This window comes from Clarias gariepinus, chromosome 15 (genome assembly GCF_024256425.1).
Source record: "Clarias gariepinus isolate MV-2021 ecotype Netherlands chromosome 15, CGAR_prim_01v2, whole genome shotgun sequence".
Classification (NCBI taxonomy): Eukaryota; Metazoa; Chordata; class Actinopteri; order Siluriformes; family Clariidae; genus Clarias; species Clarias gariepinus.
In genome coordinates, this window is record NC_071114.1 from 23,955,199 (window position 1) to 23,980,490 (window position 25,292).

The 25,292-nt window shown below is 38.9% G+C and overlaps 1 protein-coding gene across 1 annotated transcript; it reads right to left on the reverse strand.

The window, feature by feature from the left end:
• Positions 1-279: 279 nt before the first annotated feature.
• trappc10 (trafficking protein particle complex subunit 10) lies at positions 280-25,292 on the reverse strand. Its single transcript, XM_053512805.1, has 23 exons — positions 25,102-25,292; positions 23,043-23,124; positions 19,734-19,869; positions 16,454-16,650; positions 15,028-15,223; positions 14,568-14,679; positions 14,063-14,310; positions 13,526-13,672; positions 12,536-12,650; positions 11,708-11,784; positions 10,209-10,300; positions 9,667-9,807; positions 8,250-8,365; positions 7,584-8,119; positions 6,580-6,721; positions 6,338-6,496; positions 6,022-6,251; positions 5,330-5,430; positions 4,758-4,884; positions 4,501-4,665; positions 3,834-4,014; positions 3,545-3,739; positions 280-2,338 (listed from the first exon to the last, which is right to left on the reverse strand). Exons 1-23 carry the CDS (start codon positions 25,160-25,162, stop codon positions 2,091-2,093), a joined length of 3,804 nt encoding a protein of 1,267 aa, XP_053368780.1. The 5' UTR covers positions 25,163-25,292; the 3' UTR covers positions 280-2,090.

Below are 25,292 nucleotides of genomic sequence, written 5' to 3' on the forward strand. Positions count from 1 at the left end.
TCTAAATACAATCTGTGGTGCTTAACTGATGGAATAATTTACAAACAGCCTGTGAAAATGTGACATTGTTGGCTGACCCACTGATTCACATGATGTAATCCCACAGTCCATCTGCTGAAGTGGGAGACCAGCAGGTCCCTGTGTGTATGAAGTGTGTAAGAGTAATGGGTGCTCAGATTAGCTTCCTGACACCCATTTGATCATACATGTAATGATGGAAAAGAGGACAACTGATCACTCACTCTTTTACCGTTTAACATGTGACCTCTGATCAATTCATCCGAGCCAGAGGAAAAGATTTATTCACAGAATAAATACTGTGCTAGCCATGAAAACCAGAGGATCTGCAACATACACATACAAGCAAAGATATGACAAGTCTGCTGCTTTTTAATTTGTACTTTCCTAAACATTAGCTTACAGCAACAGAACCAAATACATCATCCAGAAAGCACAAACAAAAACTCATTCAAACACAATTTGGCTGCTCACAAACAAGTGCTAATCATCTCAAATCCCCCCCATATGACTAGCTGGTGATAATTATGTGACCTAGTCCACATTAGTGCATGACAAAGTGCGTCCAGAATCCACAAATACAACCTCAGGCCTACAGCCGTCACAGGCCTTTCGTTACCATCAGTGCACAAAACCCCAAAAAGAAACCACCAACCCTCAGTGTTAGAGTTCTCAGAGTTATAACTTTTATGTCCCTGTCAGACAATAATAGTTTTATGGAACTCCATGAAATGAGAAGGAATTCTTTATAATCCTCACTTGTCCTTCAGTATTTAGTCACCATCATTCTGTGCAGAGAATTTAGAAATTCTGAGTTATACCTTGCTGTAAGTGCTCAACCGATTACAGGAGTTTCCCCCCCCTCACACACGCTACTGGAATGTCATGTAAACAAAAGCTTGATTGGGCGTAGTGTCATCTGTAACTGTCAAAAAGTCAAGGATTGGGAAAAAAACTCATTCCTGAAAACGTTGACTATGGTGTGTAATACACCAGTGCTGCAATATGGCTGTAAATGTGCAACTAATTATATTGAATTGGCAAAGCAACAAACTGTAGGTCGTAAAATAATGCCTTTATACATTGTGCAAATCATTAATGATGGGTCTTTTAATAGGGGCCTCAAACAGACTGTTTAGAAGTATTTACTGGGTCATTTACTTCCAGTTGCTACTTTACTGCATCCTAGCTAGCTAGTTTCTGATTTTTCTTTTTGCCATTTGCAAACAAATGCAGTGTAAAGAAAATACAGTCTGTTTCTGTCTGACAGTAATACGGATTACCAACAGTACAAACGGGGCAAAGAGGACTGCACTTTAAAAACTGTTTCTCAGGACACACGCATACACTGACTCACAAACACACTGAACATCAAGCTTAAAGAAGCAGCCTAAACGAGCAGAGCGATCCTAAGCAATAAGTCAGCAGGACTTGTTTCCTCCCTCTCTCACCTCCTCTGCCAGGTGCCATGATCATGTTTAGCAAATACATGCATGTGAGCCTGGGGTCAGACAAAGTAAACAACAAAAATAATAAAATTAAATCTTTCAACGCATACATACACACACACACACACATATTCCCAAATTAATAACCACAATATCTGCCAACCTTTCCAGAGAGGTCACTGTGTGTGTATATATATATATTTATATATGTGTGTGTGATCATCTCAGCTAGGTGTGACTCTGTCACGGTAGTATTGAAAACTTCCCCTGCAGGAAGATGAAATAGGGAGGCAGAAACGGATGACGCGTAATCCGCGGCTGCCCACTGAGTCAGAGAGAAAGTGACAGAAGACACTTCCCTGTCTCACACTTCACTCTGTAGATGAGTAAGCAATAAAGAAATGGAACAGAAACCATTAGACAGTAGATGGATTCCCAGGCTCCAGCCATTGGTTAGTGTTTCTGTTTGCAGGCCAGGCCGACGCCCATTGCCCGCCCGCTGAGTCCAGAGATTGGGACGCTCCACCGCCCCGCACCAGAGCCCCCCCTGTCCCTCTTCTCCTGTCCAATGAGATTACAAAATGCAGGGTCCAAGACCAGGCGGGGCGGGGCGTTCCATGGGTGTCATGTGACATTGACCTCAAGCACATGGTCGTCTGTGCTAGGAAGCACCAAAACCTGTTGTGTCTGGCTGGAGTTAAACACTTGGCCCGGGCTGAAGGGCTCGAGTCGGGGCATGGGAAGAGCCCTCTGCTGCTGATCGTTACTGCCCACGGAGTGGATGCTTCCCCGACTGCGCAGACTGGCTGTGTCTCCCTGCTCCTCCAGACCCTTATCCAGAAGAGACAGGTTGTCGTTTTCCAGGCACGAGTCTGGGAGGAAAGAAAAATACAAGGTTGACATGAATAATTTAGTCAGTTCATATACTGTACATCACTGGTGTCACTGCTGTTGAAGCTATTACAGTGAAACCTCGGATTGCGAGTAACGCAGTTTGCGATTGTTTCGCAAGACGTGCAAATTTTTAATCGTCTCCCCTGCTGGGTCTTAGTGCGCATCTCTTACTGGTATAATCAACATCCGTGTACTGTTCACCACAACACTGTGATCATGTGTGTGCTCGTAAAACACATTTTATTTTGTGTCTGTATGCGTGTGTGTTCAGCGTGCGTGTAAAGCAAAAGCAAGTCTGATTAGAGAGGTTAAAGATCCATTTTTTTTCTCTGCTCAAGGCTCAGCCTGCTCTTTGCTTGCTGTGTGCGCGCCCGTCATTGGACACCATGGCACACACACACACCCCTCCTACTTTTGCCTTTACAGACACACACACTCTCTCTGCTCTACACAGAAACACTGCTTTGTCGCAATTCTTTTCAAAGGTAAAGTGCAGGGTAATTTTTACTTTACAGCAGTGATTCGTTAGTGTGCGCGAATGTGAAAAGAGTGGAGGAAGAGTAATTGCGTAAGACGAGAAGGGGGAGAGAGAATCTTACTTTAGATTTACACACACACGGAAACACTTATCTGTCGGGATATATTTCTACTTTTTGTGCAGGTTAATTTGTTTTATTTTTACCTAATATTTCGTGTTCATTTTTTTTATGTACTTATTTTGTTGGGCTGTGGAACAAATAATTTATTCCGGTTTACGAGTGTTTTGGAATACGAGCCTGCTTCCGGAACAAATTATGCTCATAATCCAAGGTCCCACTGTACTCCATGGTGCATGTTAAGAAGTTTCAGACACAGCTCTAACCTCTTTGAATGTGTGTACTCATGGATAACAAATGACAAAACGTGCTGCAAAAGCTCCTGCAGATAAGTGCAAGTCTTTTCTTTCAGATAATTATCTTCCAAAATCACTCATCCTGTAGTGTTTAAGTTAGGATGAAACTGATGTAACATGCTAATATGGGAAAATAGTCCAAGACAGGGTTGAATATTGCCTGTTACAAAGCCTATCACTGCCGACGTACACCACAGCAAATTGTCGATTACATTTTGCTACTGTGTCTAGACCTACACGGAGTTGAGAGGGAGGTAGTAGGAAAGAGACAAAAACGGTGCTAGTGTGTTACCTGTGTCAGGCTGACTTGTAGGTTGTGTGCTGTGGGGCAGGTACTTGAATACTCTGATGCTGGGGAAAGGCAGCTTGCCTGCAAATAGAGGCATGACCTCCATCTGTACTTTGTGCGTTGCCATGACAGCTACGGGCATAGACACTAACCCTGAACTCTTCCCACACACAGCCCAGTTACTGCTGTTATCCACCACTGAAATACACACACACACACACTGCATTAAGTAATTCCAAAAACTTTCAGTGTACAGGCTTATTTTAGTCTTTTGTACGATTTCAGGTCTTACCCTCATACATGAGCTTGGTTGTACGGAGGCCTTCGTTCTCAGTTAACTCCTCATCCTCTCCGTCTGCTTCAGTCGGCTCAATCAGACGTGTGACCGACACTTCCAGTTGACAGAGTGTGCCGGCGCGACACTGTTCCTCCCCCACCGCAGGCTGGATGTCTGCCTTTACACTGTACAGTGTCTGTAGTGTAAAACAACACATACTTTTACATCACATCAGTCCAAAAAAACATGTGACCGGCACTAAATCATCAGAGTACAGCTAATGGTGATGTCAAGGGTTTGGGAATGTGCTTGTTTTGTGGCAGTGAAACTACAAGCATCGGGTTATTTACCTGACCACTAATAAAATAAGATGAAGAGTGATCAATATCACTTTTGATCAGTGATATTTGACAGTATCAGTATAAAAACTTTTTTTTTTTTTTTTTTTTTAAATAGCAGCGATGTCACATGCTAATGCTAACAATCCTGACTACTTCCTCAGAATTAAAAGCCACAAGTAGTAATATTTTGTGCACGATTCCTCTGTGTATGATCTCTTTGTGGAGATGTTAATAAAGTTGAGTCTACATGTGTTTTTCAAAAGTCATCTTAAGTACAACCTCCAAAAATGCCCCTTTTTTTGTATTATCGTTTTAACGTGTGTATGTGAGTGTCTCCTCACCGACACTCTTTCCAGCTGGAACTCGTAGCTGTAGGGTTTGAGCGCCGTGTCTGGAGCGTCAGCAGGAGAAAAGCTGGCAGAGAACACACACTGCAGACACGGCAGTGGCTCTGTGGTCCAATTCACCTCCCACAGACCATACACACACTGCTTACTGTAAACCACCTTCACATGCAGGAAATGACATCATTCCAACTTTAGTGACTTACTCAGATGAAAGAGATACAGTAAGAGTGAGTTCGAGTGTCTCGACTTACCTGGTCTGTTTTAGTATTGAGAGAGAGGAGCTGGAGTGAAGGTGTGTGTGAACACTCTGACAGAGTCTGATTGGCAAGACGGAAGTTTGTGTTCGAAACATTTTCGAGGCACACCTGGATGTACTTCCTGTGGGGGTAAAAGATTATTAAACAACTGCCATAAAAAAAAGTTTGAGGTTTGATAAAAATGAGTTGGGCTGCATAAGTTTTAATTTTATTACAGCTATAATTTAATGGACAGTAGAAATAGAAGTTTATAAATATAATAAAGGACATTTCTCATATTTATATTGGAATTGCTTTCTCAAAGTAACAGGAAATCCTAAAGAAATTGTTATATTTAGGTCAGAAACAGGTTACAATTTTATACATAATTATTAGTACTTATGCACTTATTTAATTAGTTTGCAATAATTTGCACTTATTTAAAGTATCTAATTTAAAGTATCTAATTAAAGAATCGTTACAGAGAGACCTGGATTTTCTGGGAAACTTCAATCAGCATGTACTTGTACATTAGGCTTTAATGTGACTAACAAACTAGGTAAAAACATACAGGCTATTTAACAAACCTTTTCCCTGCGGACAGTAGTGCGTGTTTGGCTCTGAAGGGGGTATAAAAGGTGAGGGAAATGAGGGTGGAGTATATAGACCAGGGACAGTCAATAGACACCTGTCAAAACAAAAATCTTAAGTTATTTCCAAAATGACTTCATCACTCAACTCAAATTCTTGAAATACAATCCCACATACAGTCCTGTGCAAAGGCATTGAGCAACTCATTTCCTCATGTTAAATTAAATCATGTGGAGTAAACTAAAGAAAAAGGAACAAATATTTTACTCTTTTACAGGTTGCAAATTGCTAAAAGATAGAATTAAAAATTTGATTGTTTATGTAACAACCTCAGCAGCAACCTCTTTTTTCTTTTCGTTTGTTCCAAGCATTCAGCATCAACAGTATACTAATTACCGGCCTGATCATGTCATCGTCTGCAGCCGTTTCCCACAGGTTCATGCCTTAAGTTAGATGTTTTTTTTTAGTTACCATGTGGCTTAACAAATAAAATAAAAAAATAACATTGACCGAAAATAAAAGTCAAAAGCTTGCCAAAAAAAGCAATTTAGCCGTAAGATCCATTTCTCATTACTACATAAAAAAAAAACATTAAAGTTTGGCTATTTCAAAGTAAAATATAAAAAAAACAAAGGGGTGGCTTAAGACATTTGCACAATACTGTTATGTATTTGCTGAAACACCAGACCTTCTGGTCGATGCAGGCCATGCCGCTGTTGAAGCGCGTGCGGCTCCTTGGTCGGTGGCGGATTTCGCCGTTGGTAAGGCGTTCGCTTTCGACCCGTGCTGGTGATAATGGGATATGGCACAGCACCTCTAGCTGAAACTCGAGTGTGTGATACGGTGGAGTTAGAGGTAGGGAAATGCTCGTCACCTTCTCTGAAGCCTGGATGGACAGAGCTGGCTCTCCCACCAGCTCTGAAGTAAGGAAGGGAGATAAATAAATAACAGCAAGATACAGAGCACAGAAGACTTTGACCACTGTTTGACCGTTGCCCTCTCACCTCCAGTGCCAGAAAGAATACGGGCCGAGCAGGAGGAGGAGTGCAGGATGGGCATGGAGTCGGTGTTACTTAGCTGCAGAGCGTCACCCTTCTTAACTTCGTAGTGGCCTGTTAGAATGGTAAACTTCACCCTCTGAGGAAGCCCAGCCAGCAGGCTCTCTGAAAAGCAAACATTTGGATAGTAAGGCATGGGCAGCTCATAACCATATAACTCCCTACTTAAGGAACAAAAGCAGGCTGACCTGTCAGGGGTTCGATGGTCAGCTGAGGCTCCTGGGAATATACCTCATATTTTACTATGGGGTAAATGTGAGGCAGCACAAACTGCACACGGCCCACTGTAGCACACAGCTGTCGCAAAGTGTAGGTGCCTGGCTTTGTACTCTGAGTGAGAAGGAGAGAATGTGAAAGATTATCTAGTGAGTGTGTGCTCAGACGTTAAAAATATTCAGGAGTAATACTGCCGCATACAGTTTGGTATACATGCTGACTGTTCAGTAATCTCTGCAGCATATGTCTGACTGTAATTTGAGTCACTTATTACTTTCAGGGTAAATTGGAAGCTGTTGTTAACAGTGACTGAACACTTATCTCACTGTGTGGTCAGAGAGGTGTTTATTATTTAAATTGGACAAAACTCCAGAGAAGTGCAGAACTAAATGATGTGCTTCATTTAACAAACTAAGGTACTAATGTCTGTTTGAGACTGCCATAGCATTAATAACGCATTATCTCTGTTAAAGATGAATTAAACTGCTTAAAGCATGGAAGAACGCTTTCCATGATGTTTAAAAGTGAGACATGCTACATAATTTAAAGCTCACTGAAGTGCCTGTAACAACACCACTGTTAATCATGTTCCCTATTAAACTAACCGAATGGAAAGCAATCATCCGCACATTATGCCTAAATACAATTTTATTTAGTTTCCACACTTCTCTTCACTCAAGTCATGCATGGAATTTATACTCATTAAAAAATGGATTTACTGGTTTGCAGTTTTAAGACAAATATCTCATAAGAAAATATTTTTGTTGTGGTTTCACAAAAGTTTGATGTGATTTTATAGTTGGATTTGTTTGTGTAGGTGTTGAAATAATGTTGTATTTTTTGTTTTGGTAAGTTTGTAGTGTGGCGACTGTTTATCCTATTTGTTATGGCACTGTTAACCAGGTTTAAATGGTAAAAAAGTAAATACTAATCAGCAAATATAATTTCTCATGTAAACATGCACAGCCTCCCTCACCAGCGCTGTAAAGATGACGCTGTTGTTGCCTGGCAATAAAGTCACGTTGTTGGTTTTCAGCACCCGTGTTCCGTCCTCTATAGTAAAGGCGGAGCCTACAGCACTATGCATGTCCAAGAGGGAGAAGCCATCATTGGTACGTAGCACCATGTGCGCGTTCTTACAGACAACGCTAGTGGTGTTCAGCATGTTGTCAGAGGGACTGCGGTCCTGTATTTCATAAAGCTCCAGAGCAGGCATCCCTGTTCCGGGCAAAGCACCACCAGAGGGACTCATGGCAGGGAAGGAGATGGTGCCGTCTGGACTGAGACCAGGCCGCCGCTGGCTGCCTGCAGGGCCAGAACGCGTGCCTGGCTGCTCCTCTAAAAAGTGGACGCTGGCTGCCAGCTGCTCCAGCTGCACAGGAACAGGCATCAGACTGCACAAACGTAGCTCCAATTGCAAGGTAGCACCAACATGTACTGTTGCAGATGCTGGCTGAAACTGCAGCTCTCGCAGCTGAGCAAAGGCAGTCATGGTCAGGGCCACCCGCTGGTCTAATGAAAGAAAGAGAGAAAAGGGGCAAAAAAGGCATTAAGGAGAGGGGAAAACAAGGCAAAGCTGCTACTGTGATCAACTACAAGATTTGCATTAGTAGCCAATGTGATCCCATGCCAGACACCTGACCTTTGCACTCAGCTGGAGCCTTGTTAGCAAAAATAAGGATCTCCTGGCAGAAGTGTTTTCTCTCCTCCTCCGTCAGGTTTGTATCACTGGCCAGCAGAGCGCTTGTCTGCAAGTAGCTGGTACAGAAAGTGAAGGAGCAAAAACAATCCAAAAATCTATACACTGTAATGGCTAACATAATTCTTTTTTAATTTACATGGAGATACAGTCAACACTCTGGATCCTAAAGTGCTCATAAAGGTGTATATATAAATACATTTGATCAATTACCCAAAGGAAAATAATAGTACTGAGAAAAGGTGGTATTCGTGTATGCCTACATTACTATTTTTAGTCTGAGGAAAATTTATTTGACAGTTTAAGAAGCCTTAAATGATAATAATAATAATATTTTTTTGGCCTTTTTTACAATGCAGGTGTTCGATGCTTTTAAAACAGTACCAGTGCCTAAATGATGCCTAAACCAATATTTGAAAAAAATAAAATAAAGCTAAATAAATAGTGGATAACGTTAAAGAACAATATATAAAAAGTTTAAAGTGGACATAAATACAAGTAACTACAAAACATTTCAAGAGTTAGATGTAAAAACTAATAGCATGTAAAACTAATTTACCAAAAACAGAAAAGTAGTTGGTATTCTTGGTATGCTAAGAACCAGCTTCAAATTTCAGCAATTCTTTTGCAGAAATATGACCATATTTGCCTTATCTGGGAAAATATGACACCTCTCCTGATTTTGCTAGGGTTCTGCTGGGGGTCAGTGACCTGACTCGGGGCAGGGGCACACACTGCTAGCTGATGTTCATGTGTTAAACACGGGCATCCCTTTGCTTTTAACTTTATCCTGTGTGTCTTTACATGTTTCATTAGGTTTGACGTGTTTCCCCCTTTGCAGGCAAGTGTTGAAAGACATTTGGTGCATGTTGCGGTGTCGGAATCCTTTGTTGTGAAATACAGCCACACTTTAGAAGATTTAGCTTTAGGCATTTTGGTTTAAGTGTGTTTAGCTTAGCGAGCTAACGCTACCTGGTCCCCTCAGAGCGAGTGTAATTACTGAATCCACATGCTAACCGGATGGTCTCATTTACCCAAGTTGTGCTTTTAAGTCGGATTTGTCTTATGTGCAAAGTAATGATGCTTCTTGTGTAAGTTTCAGAGAACCATCGGACAAACATTTCAATCGATCGCTCAGGCATTTAAGTGGCACCCCTATTCATACCACAGAAATAAATACATTGTATGCAAAAATCCTAAAAGTAGACAAGTCTTATCGAAGTTATACAGTATTTGAATACTACATTCTGAAAGTCTGTCTACCCCATCTGTGAAACAACTGGACCGACCTGCTGATACAAAAAGTTAACTTTTTTTTTATAATAATAATGAAGGGTGGGATGGGTTTAGTTAAGGATACTCCTCAGTCTGCTGCAGCTGTTTTTGACACTCAGCGATTTGCTTGCGAGTATGTGTGAGCGGCAGGCTCCAGCCTTCCAACGTGAATGACTTCAAGGAGTCCTGCAGGAACGTCTTTGCTGTCTGGGCATCGCCTTTCCTCCTACACACACAGAGACACACATAAGCTTTCAGTCTGTCTAATTTTCAGAGTTGTTCTAATCGAAGCTAATAAATTATCATTAAGTGAGGATGGTGTAGGATTTTAATTACAGTAATAATATACCTGTGTAAATATGTACTTAAACAATGGTATTGAAATGAGATACTAGAGCTCCTTAAAGTTACATTTTAATAACCCTTCTAATGAAATTTAAGACCAAATATGATGTGGTGTTTTCTTTCCCTTATATTTACATTTATAGGCAAAAAGAACATCATACTTGATAAGTGAGACTATTCAAGTATTTGTTGCTAAAATACATGAAGTAAAATATATATGAAACATGCTGCTGCATTTATAATTTTACACACATAATAACAAATTGTCTCAAAAAGACTCACATGTAGAACTCAGCCAGGCTCTTCCCCACCAGTCGAGCTGAACGCATCCTCCCAATGGCTCTGTACATCTCCAGAGCAGCATGAGACAACTCCTACCCGGGCAGATATAGAGAGTGTATAAATAAGCAGTCTAAAGAGAGAAGACTAAAAGAACTGTGAGAGAGAATGAATCAGACCAATTGTTCGAGTTAAAAAGGGCTTAATAGAATAAAGAAATACACTGCCTGGCCAAAAAAGGTCACCATTTCAGAAGGATCAAATTATAGGGCTGCATCAAGCAAAGAAAACAACGTAAGATAATAGAAATTACTGAAACTGCGTTAAGAACCCTTTAACACATTATCAAAACCTGAGTGGATAGTGCATAAGAGCATTTCCATACAAACAATGTGAAAACTCACAGGATTGGGACTAATCAGGAAAAAAGGCTTCAGCTAGCTACAGCGCATAAAGATTGGACTTCGGAAAAAAGAAAAACATTTATGTGGTCTGATGTGTTCATTTTTACCCTATTCCAGAATGATGGGTGTGTCAGGGAAAGAAGGTAAGCGCATGAAGTGATGCACTCATGTACAGTGGTTACTGTACAAGCCTCTGGAGGCAGTGTTATGATCTGGGGTTGTTTCAAATCAAAGATAAAGATGACTGAATTAAATCTTGGAGCGTGTAACTTTTTTGTCCAGGCAGTGTATTATACAATTTTTTTAAGACCTGAATATGTATATTGAATATGTATATGGCAATCTGATTTAGAATGTCCATATACAGTGGAACCTTGGATTACGAGCATAATTCGTTCCGGAAGCGAAAACACTCATAAACCAGAATTTTCCCATAAGAAATAATGGAAACTCAAATTATTCATCCCACAATCTCTCTAATGACACTTGATTGAGCGACACACTAACGGAATCACTGCTGTAAAATAAAAAATAAAACAAATTAACCTGCACTATACCTTTGAAAAGAATCACGACAGAGCAGTGTTTCTGTGTAGAGCAGAAAGAGTATGTGTCTGTGAAGGCGAAAGTAGGAGGGGGCTGTGTGTGTGGGGAGGGGGGGGGGGAGATTAATTTTTAACTTCTCATTCTCTAATGAGACTTGCTTTTGAATTACAAGCACGCTGTACACACACGTGGTCACAGTTATAGTAAACAGCACACGTGTGCACGGATGTTTATTATACCAGTAAGAGACGCGCACCAAGACCCAGCAGGGGAGACGATTACCCACAATTCCGCAGCGCATAAGAGAGAAAAACTCAATTGGCTCAGTTGTGATCACGTAACGCTCGGCGTCAAAACAAGAATCGCATGCGTGATATATGATACTCGTTACTCGTAAACCAAGACTCCATGTTTTCCAAGTCAAAATTTATCAAAAATCTTTGCTCGCCTTGTGGAACACACGCAAACCGCGTTACTCGCAATCTGAAGTTTCACTGTAGTTGGCCAACATGTTATTCCAATGCAAAAGAAATCACCATTAACAGGACTTACCAGATAGTGTTTTTCAAAAGCTTCGACAGATGATAAGGCTTCTTTAAGTTTTTTATATGGGCTCTGAAGACTGTTGGCTGAAAGACCATGATAAAAAGTTAGATAATTATTAGACTATTAAACACTCCTAGCCTTAAAAGTAATAGTTTAAACAAAAATAAATAAATAAATACATAAACACTTTTACACAACTTTACACTTTATACAGTGTGACCAAAAAGTATGGACCCATTCATATACAATATTCTTTTTATTACTTAAGATGGCTTCGAAACCCACAAAAGAAAAAATAAGACCCACGTCTGGGGCCTTCAGTTTGCACATTTGCTGTAATTTATACTTTTAAAACTGATTTTTGCCTATGAATGCAGACTTTTGGCCAACGCTATATATTTAATGAGCTTGATGCTGCTCATAAAAGCCAACAGGTTGAGAGAAGAGAATAAGAATATCTTTATTATTTTATTTGGTACAATGAAACTTCCGAGATCAGAGGAATGAATAAATATGCAAATAAAGATCAGCAATTAGTAATGTGCAATAGATGGTTGTGAAAAAAAATTTTTTTGAACAGTTTGACGCAATGTGTAGTTAAACGCTCCCCTTACATTTTTTTAAAGCACCGTTAACCCTGTAGCAAAATTAAACAAGAATAACGAGACAGGAAACTTGTCTTGGTTGACTGACTTCATGAAAAATAAGGGTGAAATTGTGCAACATTTATTTTTGACAGACTCCGAAGAGCATATTGGTATAATGGTATGTAGTCAGGAATGTACCATTCCATGTGAACAATACAAATTGCCCAAGCTATTCTGTATAACCGACCTGTCTCTGGTCTCTCTGTGCCGAGGCCTGCAAGCAGATCGACAGTCCGGTTCAGCTCCTCCGAGTTGGGCCCATTCTCTGACACTAAACCGCACCAACAGCCCAGAGACTTCAGCTGAAACAAATTAAACAAAAACACATGACATGGACTTAGACTACTCAGCCTGCCAGCTCAATTACACACCATACAACAAATACGAATTAAAACTCTCAGCTGTATGTTTTTCCCATCAAACCAATATCCATTTCCACTGCCAAAAAAAAGCACCATTTGGACAGAGAGTACATGCCAGGAAAAGAAAAATAAATATGAATTAACAATAATGGAGCAGATGGAGTGAACCAAAAAAAAAGAAAACATAAAGCTACCTTGAAAGCATCAGTTAACTAAACAAGGAGGCTAAATCAGTCAAAGCTAAACACCTTTATACTTAAGCTAACATAGCTAATGGGGCTAATGAAAACTTTTAGTGCTAACATAAAACTGGTCTAAACCGGTCTTTTAAATGTACTGACATGGAACAAATGTGTCCATTTTATATATTTTATTTCAACTTTGTTTAAAACTAGAGTTCATCCCGTGCATGGATTGTGCAGTATTGTTCTGCTTCACGTTTGCTTTTTACACACTTAGCTCTTCCATTAGCCTTAGCAAAACAGATTTCACATTATAAGCAGTCAAACATACACAATGCCAGATACATATTAGTAGTTAGTCAATCACTTGCAAAAAAAAACGAAATTGTGTGCTTCCTCATAACAAGCAAATTGGCTGCAGCTGCTGGTCTGAAACTTTTTTTTAACCACTGTTTCCTTTTATCAGTCCATTTTAGATATGAAGTGCTAAGACAGACCACCGATGTGTATACACAGCAGTAATCTTTTCATTAATTCTCTCGAGAAAGTCAGATGTACGTTTTTTTTTTTTTTAAGCACAGTTCAGAGCGTGTATGTGCCAGAGCTTGACACACAAAATGTGATGCATCATACCTTCTCAGTAGCATAAGACCAGAGGCCCACAGTATGGGAGAAGTTGGCCTCCAGCTGAGTGCGATCACAACAGCCCTCAATTCTGTGCAGCACCTCCAGACAGCTCAGGAAGACCCAGCAGTCCAGGGCCCCTTGGAGAACCGAGACCTGATGAATGAAAGCAGTGACAGCAATTAGAGTTGTGAGCAGACACACATACTGCACAGGTTCATAATACGAAGTGTATTAAAGTGTAATAAACTGATTTGCCATTTTATTATGTACACTTATCTTGCTATTGTTATCCAACTGTATTTCATTCATTAATTCAAATGAATCAGATTTCATTCGGGTGGATTATTCTCAGCACATTGACACAGGATATATAACATCAACTCTATTGAGTGGATATTTTAGAATTGGCTGACGTTTCTCAATCCAGGATAAAGGTCATCCACAAGTAATGATATTTGTTAGAGTTAATAAGTTGTGGGCATATCAGATAAAATTACCAATAAGTGTACAGGACCATACACGCGGAGACACAGACACACTGACCTCAAGCAGACGGAGCTCTTGCACACAGTTGTGAAGAAGCTCCAGGGCTCTCTGCGTGACCTCCCAGGGCCTCTGCAGAAAGATAAGTAGCGTGCACTGGCGAGAGAACAGGTAGCTGCGCAGGTCTAGCAGGCTAGCCTCGCTACGCTGGATCAGCTCTCTCTTCTCCATATCGATTGGTCTGCGCAGGAGAAGCCCATTCCAGTTCCGCACAGGCTGGCAAAATGAGCCTAGCCAGTTGGCTCCATCTAATCGCCACGTCATAAGATAATATTTAATTTAGCTTATGAACCGATATTAAACTAAATATTGTTATTATACTGTACATTAAAATCCAGGACAAATGTTTATAAAAGGATAAATAAAAAATACAAATGTTAAAATATTTCTTTTCTCTATTATTGCATTATCTCGGTTTTCAGTAGCACTCAGACTTTGCAAGTACATATAACACTTCTTACTCATTTTAAATACATGTACAGTGGGTATACAGAATGGACTTTACCTCCAGCGCCAAAGTTAAGCACATACTGGGTGAAGAGGGCGTCCAACTCGTCATACTGGACCAGTGCGTCCTCATACTGCTGTAGCATCTCAAACACAAATGCCAGCTCTTCCTACACATAGACAAACCCACAGCATTAAAGATGACTCATGTTTATATCTATGATGTTTGAGGGATGAAAAAAAAAAAAAGACCCTAGACCAGCATTTGTATTCTGAGGAGTATGACAAATCCAGACCTAAGAGGATTAATTACGTCCACAGAAGTCAGAACAAGCAGAGAAAAAGGAGGAATTTATTTTATTTTTTTGCTTGAGGACCCAATGATTTCTACAATGTAATTTAGGATTCAATAATACTTAATATAGCCAAACAATATCATGAATTTAAAGCGTAGACCCTTTTGCCAATTTAAAAGTTTTATTGAACTGTGAAAATGAACAGCTGTAGTAAGGATGTACCTGGACCATAAAGTAGTCGCAGAAGCTCCAGCCAGGCTCGGTGCGTTTCTCCCGCAGCGTGCGCATGTCATCCTCAAAGCGGCCCAAGTTCTTGGTGAAGGACATAAGAAGCAGAGTGCGCAGCTTTGTCAAGAATGCGTTCCACGACTCCTGAGAGCGAGAAGATTCCTTCAGGGGATCCGACAGAGCAACACACCTAAGCGAGAGAGAAAGAAATGTTAAAATGAATAATGAAGAAAGGAGCTCCAGGGTATCCTCATAATTCAACAGCAGTTCGATCTTATCTATGATATATTACATTGCTCTAGTCATACTGCACTTAATCATGTTTGACTACAAATCAAAATTTATCAAATCAAAATGCAGTTTCGTTTTATAATTGTTGAAAATGTGGTAATATATTTAAATCTTTTCATATTTTTCTCTTTCACATGAAAGGAAAGTTTATTATATTTATTATATTCATATTGTATTATATTTTAAAATAAAGCAGCATGACATGCTCATTATGATGAACTTTAGTAATAACAGGATGAACTGTGAGTAATGGAGGGGGGGAAAACTCACTTTTCTAAAGCAAAACACTGAGGAAAGCATTTCCTATCATGGTAAAACTGCTGAGTGTGTCACATCTGAAAGACTTTATAGTGCTACGAGTTATACTGCAGCCAGCCTATGTTCTCGTAAAAAGCAAAATTATGTACACTGTCAATTTACGATTTAACTTACTAGACTAAACTTTATTATGCTATTTAATGTATGCTATTTACACCTACTGGCGGTTTGGTTTGGTGTGATAATTAATAAGCTCTCTTGATCATTCAAGTTAAAGAACATTAACATTAAAGAATAATCCATGCTTGATTACAATCCTCTGAGGTATGTTACAGTCATCGCAATGACACGTAGCTAAAACATGTTGCACCATGTAGCTCAATTGCACATTAAAGGGAAGAAAGAGAAATTATAATCATCATCAGAGCAACTCAATAACAAAACAAGCAAAACCGGTCTACGTATGAGAACATGATTGTACACCGCACATCTTTCTAATACAAAACCGTGTGTCATTTATAAAAGACATAATTATGCAGTAGTCTGCACCACCTACTGTTACTTCTAACCAACAGCCTAAGAACTTCTCCAGTACAAACCATGCATGAGTCATGCCTTTATAGAGAAGCTCTACTGTGGAGTCACAGGCCAGAAATAGGGCCTGCCAGCAAAGCCTTACTAAATTAGCACAGTGCAGGACACATAATCAACAGTGCTGAATATCAGATGGCACAAATGAAATTCCATCACAGCAGCACTTATTTACACCTGTCTTAAAAAATAATTAAAAAATAAAACAAGGCTGACAGTCTGACCCGCAACTTTGACAGAACAGGGGGTCTGGACTGGGCTGCTGCTGAGCTGTTCTCACCTGTCGCTCTGCTTGTTGCAAAAATCATTGCGGATCTTGTCCATGATGGAGGTGCGTGGCAGGATGTTGGTTTTGTTCTTCTTCTTACTGTCGCTTTCCACGACCACGATCAGCCAGTCTGCTGAGCTGTGCAGCTTTAGCACACTCTGCCACCGCTGCATGTCCTCCTTCACTGAGGCCTTATATGTTTCTGTGTCCTAAACAAGAAGAGACAAAAAGCTTAGGAGAACATTTTTCTATTAATCATTAGCTTAATCCCCTGGTTCCCCTACCTATTCTAATTCATGCTTTTCTTTATTGACAATAAAGATCGCACATTTGAAACTAAACAATCACACAAGGAAATGGATCATTAATACAAGTAAATTAAAATAACATCAGAGAAAAAGTGGAACCATAGTGCAACAATAACGGTTACCGTCGGCATGTTAATTGCAGAGGAACAATATATAAGGAAACATTCGGTATTATATATGTAATTTAATTTATTCCAATGTGTATGCTGATGTTTCTGTATTTTTATTTTTTTATTATATTTTATCAGGCAGTACTAGTCTGACATTTCTAGTTTCCGGTGTGGCAAAAAAGTTGCTTTTTGATCCTTCAGGCGCTGAACAGAAGGGAAGATCAATATCGTTCTACGGTTTTTGTTGGTGTGCTGCAAATGCGATGATCCCTAAATCATTTGTTGCGCCGTAGAGTATAATGGTGTTTATGCTTTTAAACATGTATAATTTAAGGCGGATGTAGCTTAAAGACAATGTAAAAAGGAAATATACGTGGGTACCTTATTTGCGGGTTTATTTACGCAGCTATTGAATTCGGAGATGCGAATATAAAACTAACTTTACCGCGGACACAAACCGGGTTAGTAGCGTACTGTATGTAGTGAGCATAATAACGTCAATGTGTACATTTGTTACATGGACCACAAAAAAGCAGGTGATTCAGCACTATCAGCCTAATCACCCACCCAAAAAGCTAGCCGAAAGGACAACATGATGAAGCCTACTGTATGTTGCGCTTGGATTCATGGTGGGGATCGTGGAGGCAGAGGAGAGACCCGTGTGCGTTTTCTGTCTTAAACCACTGGCAGCAGACGGCACGAGACCCATCAAAGTAGGTAGACACTTAGAGACAACACACCCCAGTCACGTTAATAAGCCACTCGACTTCTTTAAAAGAAAGCTCTAGATAAGTGACGAAGTAAGTCTGTTATAACAATTGCACGAATATTTTATCTGTTTTGAACTTGGTGTTATTTGATCTTATTGGTTTAGAAATTTATATTTCAATAAATAGTAAACTTGGCTGATTTCGTTATCATTTTGTTGACAAGTGGGGCTTGAAAATTCACCCACCCCCTGACAAGTGGGGAATGACAGAAAATGTTTGAGAACCACTGGCTTAATCTCACACTGGAAATACGGAAAGCTTAAATTCTATTAAATGTATTCCGAGTCTTTAAAAACCCTGTTTCAAAAACATATTTTTAACAAAACCATGTGGCAATTAATGGTACTATAAAAATCAGTGGTCTCCAACCTTTTTTGCACCACGGGCCAGTTTTATGTATATATGTGCATAAGAGACCACTACAAAATTATCTGTTTATGTTTTTTTTTTCTCACTGGTGGATGTATTGGTGAAATATACAGTTTTGTTAAATTTTTTGTTAACTAATGACAAGCTTAGTCCTTAATTCAAAATATAACTATTGTTATTTAGAGTGTAAATTTAAATGAAATGACATCACAACACATCAAAATAACCCAAGATCATGCAGTATTTGCAGAGCTTTAACAAATCAAATAAAATGTCAATAATCTGCCAAAAAAAATTTTGTTAATGCATTGGCTAAATAACATTAAGAAATCAGTATTTGGTGGAATAACCCTGATTTAAATTTATAGCTTTCGTGCATTTTGGCATGCTCTCCACAAGTTTTTCACATTGCTGTTGGGTAACTCAGCTTTGCTTGATGGTTTGTGACCATTCATCTTTCTCTTGATGACATTCTAGAGGTTTTCTGGAGCATATTGCAGTGGTCGCTTATTTTTTTCCTGAGCTGTATATACAACACATCATAAAGAATCAGTGTCAGCTCTGAGCTTTTTCTCCTGTGGCGAATCAAGCTTTTGTGGTTATTTCAGAATATTACTTCTTAATATTAATCTAGAATATTAGCAGAGTTCAAGTTGTTTCAGACATACTTTTAAGGCTGCATCTATTATATAGAGCAGGCTGTAAGCATGTGAATCACATGTTGCGATATGCAGATGGGAGCAAAAGAAAGACAATCAGATAATTTTTTTAAATAAAACACTCTGCAGACTTATATAGCAAATAAAATGGAAATAAAAACAAACATTTTTTATTCTTTCTGTTCGGCCCAGTACCAAATTATCCACAGCTTGGTGATGGTCCGCGGCCCGGTGGTTAAAAACCAATGCTATAATTGGCTGTCAATAATATTTAACTGAGCATTTTACCATTTACATTTTTTAAAATCACTCATGTGTTAAAAACAGTCTTAAAACCATCATCCTTGACTTCCTGTTTGACTTAAATTTAAATGTGTGACGCAATAGCTAAACTCCCTTCAACATAAGGAAAATATTAAAGGTGGTCTTCATAAATTAGGCAATAAAAAAAGGGAGGAAAACGGTAATATAAATTAGGGCTATAAAAATGTATGTAAAATATAAATGGTAACTAAATTTAATTATATACGTTTTATAAGAATTTCTAGAGATGATTTTGCAATTTCCTCTTGAAAAAAATTAGCTGGTAGTAAAGACTCTTTTTTTCTTTACCTATCCACCTATCTATTCAGCCATCCATTTGATAGTGCCAATTGTTGCCAAAAATAGACATGGCCATACAGTATAAAGATTATTACTAATGAAATATAGTGTTGTTTTACAATCACAGATGATTAGTCAACCATTTTATTATATAATACTGATAATGTTGTGAAATGTATCTAAATGGAATCTCTACAGTCTGAAGTCGTAGTTTGCTAATCTGCTTTGTTTCACAGATCACTGCCCAGAAGGACACAAACTTTCATCACATTTTCATCAGCTCTTATGTCAGGACTATCAGGGTGTTCAAGGGTGTGCTTTTTTTAAAGGTCAGGTTTATTTCTGAGATTTCCCACTGGATACAGATTGACTTAAATAAATTTCCATTTATGCATTATTAATTTATTAAAATACATTTGTCTTACAGTGTTCTTTAGAAATATCAAACAATTATACACAAGATGAGGACTTACACAACAGTCAGTCCAGTAGATGTGCAGAAAGGGGAACGTGAGGAGAGCTTTGTTTCCCTCTTTAGGAAGAAGCTCCTCTTTGAACTGGACAAAGTTGGCTTCTAGGTGGATCATCTTTGGTGCCCGGCCGTAAGCCCTGGGGGAAACGAAAATGGAACAGTGACGAGTCAAACCACAGCACCAATGCCAGTTCACACTACTAGTTCTCTATACACAAGCATGCATCTAATGTGCATGGCTCGAGTGACCTTTCCTATGATGTTTCTAGTGTTACAGTGGATAGGTTACTATTCTTTCCAAGGAGGTGAAGCCGAAATTGCATGTAACTGAGGAATGGAAAGTGTTCACCAGTTTGTGCTACTTTATGCTTAACAGAGCCTTGAAATCAGCAATGACATGCCTTTGAGGCAAAACAGGAAGGTTATATAAGAAGGTTAGAGTTACTTAGCATCAAAAATGAAGGGAGTGTCATGAAAGGAGCACAACACACTTAAGGTTTATACTCAAAAAGCTAATCTCTGCTGCTCATTACGCTTAAGTAATAGGAGTTTAGCATGCTTTTAAGGTACCTTCCACCCGGAGAATAATATCTAATGTGTGTCAGCACGTTGTGTGATCAGCTTGGATGAGTGAGTTCTGAAAATGAGCACGCAGTTATTTTCTGAGTCAGATGTGTCCTTGACTAACCATTAACTATCAAGCTTTATTCGTACCCAGAATACTCTCTAAAAGAGAGAACTAAACAACCACACTTTAACGCTTCATAATTACTTTCTTCACAAAGGAAGTGCAAGGTCACTGGTTGTTTATATCACAGAGATCATACGCTGCCAGAAAAATAACATGAAACCTTGAAAATAGCTTCAGTTGTTCTGCAGCATGCACTTTAGCTACCACTCAATATATTCTAGGTGTTTCTTGTAGGTAAGATTTTATGATGATGCAGTACTGAGTTCATCCAAATTGTGTCACTTTTCTAAAATAGCATGAAAGTCTAAACTCTAGCTGGTATAAGAGTGTTGAATCATTTTCTGTAACGCTATATTAACATACAGATACTCTCTTCCACTCCCCCAACATACAGTATACACATACAAACATACATACAGCACATGAAATGTTGACAATTTCTGTAAGCAGGTTCTGTTTTATTATTTTTGGAAGGAGTCTTCTGTGTCAGTGGTAAAGCTGTTTCCATTATATTTTCTTATTGCAATAAAAGTCTTGCTTTTTTGTAAGATAACCTTTTGTTTTGTCTTTCTTCAATCAAGGAGGAAAAAAAAGAGACTTGTAAGGTCCAAAGTCATAATGCAAGTAACTTGTTGCATATGTTTCAAGCACACAATCATGTAAAACATTTTATGCTCTAGAATTAGAATTTCACTTTAATGAAATGAAGAAGCTCCATGAAAACATGTTTTGCCAAGGTTAGAAGAAAGAGGAAAAACTGTACAGAACCCCAACCTTAACCCCACTGATGTGCACACATTTGGGATAAGTTGGAAAGTCGCCTAACTTCAGTAATGCTCTTGTGGCTATATTATCACAAATCCATACAGCTATGCTCCAAAATCAAGTAGAGAGGCTTTGTTGAAGACCGGATGTTAAATGATGATATGAAACCAATGTGGGACAAAATCAGGAATGAATAGGATCGCCACAAAAGTCAAAACACCTTTAATTACAGAGGTACATTTTTGTTTTGTTTTACAGAACTTAAAAATACAGTTGTTCTGACATTCTACAGCGACATTTTTTTCAGCTACATGTTGCTGGAGGGGTTTTGTTGCTCTACCTGTCTCTTTAAAAGTGTCTCTGTTCTGTGGGATTCAAGTCAGGCGACATACTTGGCTAGATCAGTGTTCTCAGTTCTTTCTTTATTTGAAACTTTTGTGTAATTTTGTCAGTATGCTTTAAATCGTCGTTATACTGCTGGGTTATTTCTTTCCTGCCAAGCAATCGGAGACTAGGAGTCTTCTTGTTAGCCAGTATTCTAGTATGTCCACAGGTATTTTATGTTGCCATTGATAAATTAAATCTCCCCAACACCTTGTGCACTCTTGCAGCACCATATCCTCACACTCCCATCTCCATACTATGCATTCACTGTGATAGTACTGCCCAAGTTTACACCATGTGAGCCAATATGCATAAGGCTTCTTTTCACATTCTTTAAGTTTATTCTTATAGTTTTGTGCCAATGAATAAGCAATGTTTTTTTTTGTCCTTGGACGCCGTCCATAGAGATCGATGTTTTGCAATGTCTTTCACACTGAGCTGTCACAGGAACTCAGATTTCCACTGATAACCCCTTGGCCGATTCTAAAGCACATGCTTGGTTTTCAGGCTGCCTGTTTTTTTTAAAGAGGTAGATTGTGCACAACTGTCAACAAAGTACAATCTCCGTGGCTCTGATTAGTGGTGCTATAACTCATTCTATACCTCCTGATAACTGTAGCAGCTGTGTGTCTACTGATATTTACTGATACGGTACTGTATACTGATACAGTATCTACTGATACTGATTGCTCCTCAATCAATAATTTTCAATCTTGGTGAAGTCACAATTTTTTTTTTTAAATGTTCAGGTGTCCACAAAAAACTGTGGTGACCACAGTTGTACACAATTTTGTGCCAGTAATCACAGGTGTATTTTATTTTGCTGAATCGACTTTGGGCCTGGTATTTGGGCCTGTAGCCTTTTTTAAAATACTTACACGATTAAATTGTGCAAGTAACACAGTTACTAAGAGGTGAATTTTTTTTTGATCATTTAAAGTGATATTTCGAAGATTTATTGCAGATGTGATTTACTAACCTAATGTCTGCAAAACAGCAGTACCCCCTAATGTGTAAATACGTACAGAAAGTAACAGGAATGGGAATCACCAAGGACCACCCAATACGGCATCATCATGATACCTAGGTGCCGAGTCAATTTGTATCGCAATATTATAAGTATTGTATCATGATTTTTTTATTTTATTTTTTATTTTGTCCCCTACCACACAGTGGGCTGCCTTCTAAAGTATGAACAGATTAGAATGTACCACCAGTAGGATTATAGAAAAATGGAAATGGTTTTACCTCCTTAAATATATATAAATAATCATTTAAAAATTGTAATCAATTTTGAAGTCAGTGTAGCGATACATGCAATGCCATACAAATGGATTGTGATGAGTAACAGAATACATTTTTCCTATCTTAACAAACTGATAAGGGAAAATTTTTTAATTTTGTGCAAAACACTTGTTAATGATTATGTTATTATACCGTTCAATACAGATGAATAATAAACAGCCTCACCTTCTCCACTCCATAGGCTCCCGGGGAAGCTGCTGTGCCAGCAGGGTATAAAGAGCAGTTAAGAGGTTTTGGTCCCCAGCACCTATAGATCACATAAACAGTTGTGTTTTTCTAATGCAGTCTCAGGTAATATCATAACAGTCATTAACATTAGGATAGGCCACTTTTTTTGCTTGCACCCTCATTCTTACACGTATACACACACACACACACACACACACACACACACACACAATGCTTTCACACCTGCACTTACTGCAGCAAGAACTGATGTTTCTGTATGACTATACATCTTTCTAAACTTAACCACTCAAACATGCAACAAAAATGTTTTAAAATGTACAGTCGTATAAGAAATAGAACTGAATGACTGTCATCCTATGAATGCGCACACCTCAGTATGAATGGTAAATGCCACACCTTTAACACACAAGCACTGAGGTTTGCACTGTACAATATAAAGAAATGTATATTCCTGATATTTAGTTATTCAATACTGTGACACTTAAGACAGAAAACATTTATCCTCCTCACTATCCTTACAGTCCACTCAGAAGACAGTTGCCTAGGTAGGCCACATTGTTTGGCAGGGTTTCTGCTCATTAGATAAAATCTGTCCCATTTGGGAGGCAGCATAAGGACAGCTGCCATCTAAGATTTCTTATTTTAGACAGCCCTGCATGTGTGCAAGAAAACCAATTCTTCGACTACACAGTGCTGTGGAACGCAGTAAAAGGTTGTTGTGATATAGGATTTAACCAGCATGCGCGTAAGAACACAGTGTATCATCAACTTTCATCAGGTCGATCATTAATTCAATTTCTGTTCTGTCTGTCTATACGCAAATCCTGACCCATACCTGATTCCTGTGATTGCATCACTGTCGAAATGTGCTAGGTTTTTTATTATTATTATTATTATTAGTAGTAGTAGTAGTAGTAGTAGTACCACTCTAGTGGAAAGGACAAATAATTATGTTGCTTGCACTAAGTTTATCGTAGTTTTGCTTTCCATTTTGCTTTAAGGTCTTTAACTTAAAAAGCCTGGTGAGTTTTTGTTTTTTCTTTTTGAAATAATTACATAAATTTTGAAATGGATTAAACTCTATTTGATCTAAACTTCACTGATGTTTACTAACAAACATCGATTTATCGCCGCTTCGCAATGATTTCAGAATTAACTGGAAAATTGAATGGGAGTGGTTAGATGTGAGTCAGGTGACCAGATATCAGGTGATGTATACTTCAGATGTTGTATGAATGACTCACTTGAACTTAATATAAACAATAAAAATCAGATAACAAAATCAAACCTGGGAAATGAAAATGCATCACAAACCCACCAGGCCTTGCTACACTCTTTAAACCTCGGCTTCGAGCTTTGCATTCAGAAATAAACTGGGATTTTCCCGTGTCGGTGCCACATTATCATGTTCACCACGTCAACAGGGATGGAGTGATTTTTTTTTTCTAGCAAAGCATATATCTTGTGTAACACACAGTGCATGCGCAGTGCATACAAACAATTCATTTGCAACTGCAAACTAATATATTCAATTCCTCTTCTTCTTTTTTTTTTTGAGAGGTCTAGACTATTAATATAAGGTTGCAGATAGAATATATGGTACGGCATATACATTAGAGGTCAGTGCAGTCTTTAGGGAAATCTCCTCCCACTGGCATTCCTGAAGTGTCTGGTTAAAAAGTGAAGGGGTTTTATTGATGATACAAATCAGAATGAACATTAATGTGTAAACATAAAGATAACATGCCTAATCGATCATGTTCACCCCGTTCTATATCTTTAACATGTTTTCGTTCGATTTTAATTCATTTCTGACAACACTGCTTGTACGTGTGCGAGTTGAAAATTCGTCCTCGGGTGATTATAATCCGCTGGGGTGAAGTTGTTCATGATGTGAATCCGCCGCTAAACGGATTGAAGGCTAGTTCTGCAGTGGACACTGCAACGCTCGCGCACAGCAGCAGCGGCAGGAGAAGGAATAAGCTAGCTGGTCAAAGCTAATGAGCTAACAACAAGCGAGAAAGCCGACACTCACATGTCACTATGGGTTTGTTCTCCATCGTGTAAATGATGGGCTTTTCCTCATGGGTCTCCATGACGTCTGGAAACGAGCAGTTAGTCCACCATAAAAACGTCCATTCGGCACTTGAGCGCTAATAACTGCAGTACGCTAAGGTGTCGCTAAGGCCCCTTTTCCTCTCCATTTCCCTATTTGCTGACGCGATG

What these genes read in the sequence shown, in the direction of transcription:
- trappc10 (XM_053512805.1), bottom strand. Translation starts at nt 25,162, where the DNA reads ATGGAGACCCATGAGGAAAAGCCCATCATTTACACGATGGAGAACAAA. An exon ending in GACCATCGAACCCCTGACAG is followed by an intron (nt 6,497 to 6,579) that starts GTCAGCCTGCTT and finishes TTTGCTTTTCAG; the next exon opens with AGAGCCTGCTGGCTGGGCTT. An exon ending in TCAATACTAAAACAGACCAG is followed by an intron (nt 4,666 to 4,757) that starts GTAAGTCGAGAC and finishes CTGCATGTGAAG; the next exon opens with GTGGTTTACAGTAAGCAGTG.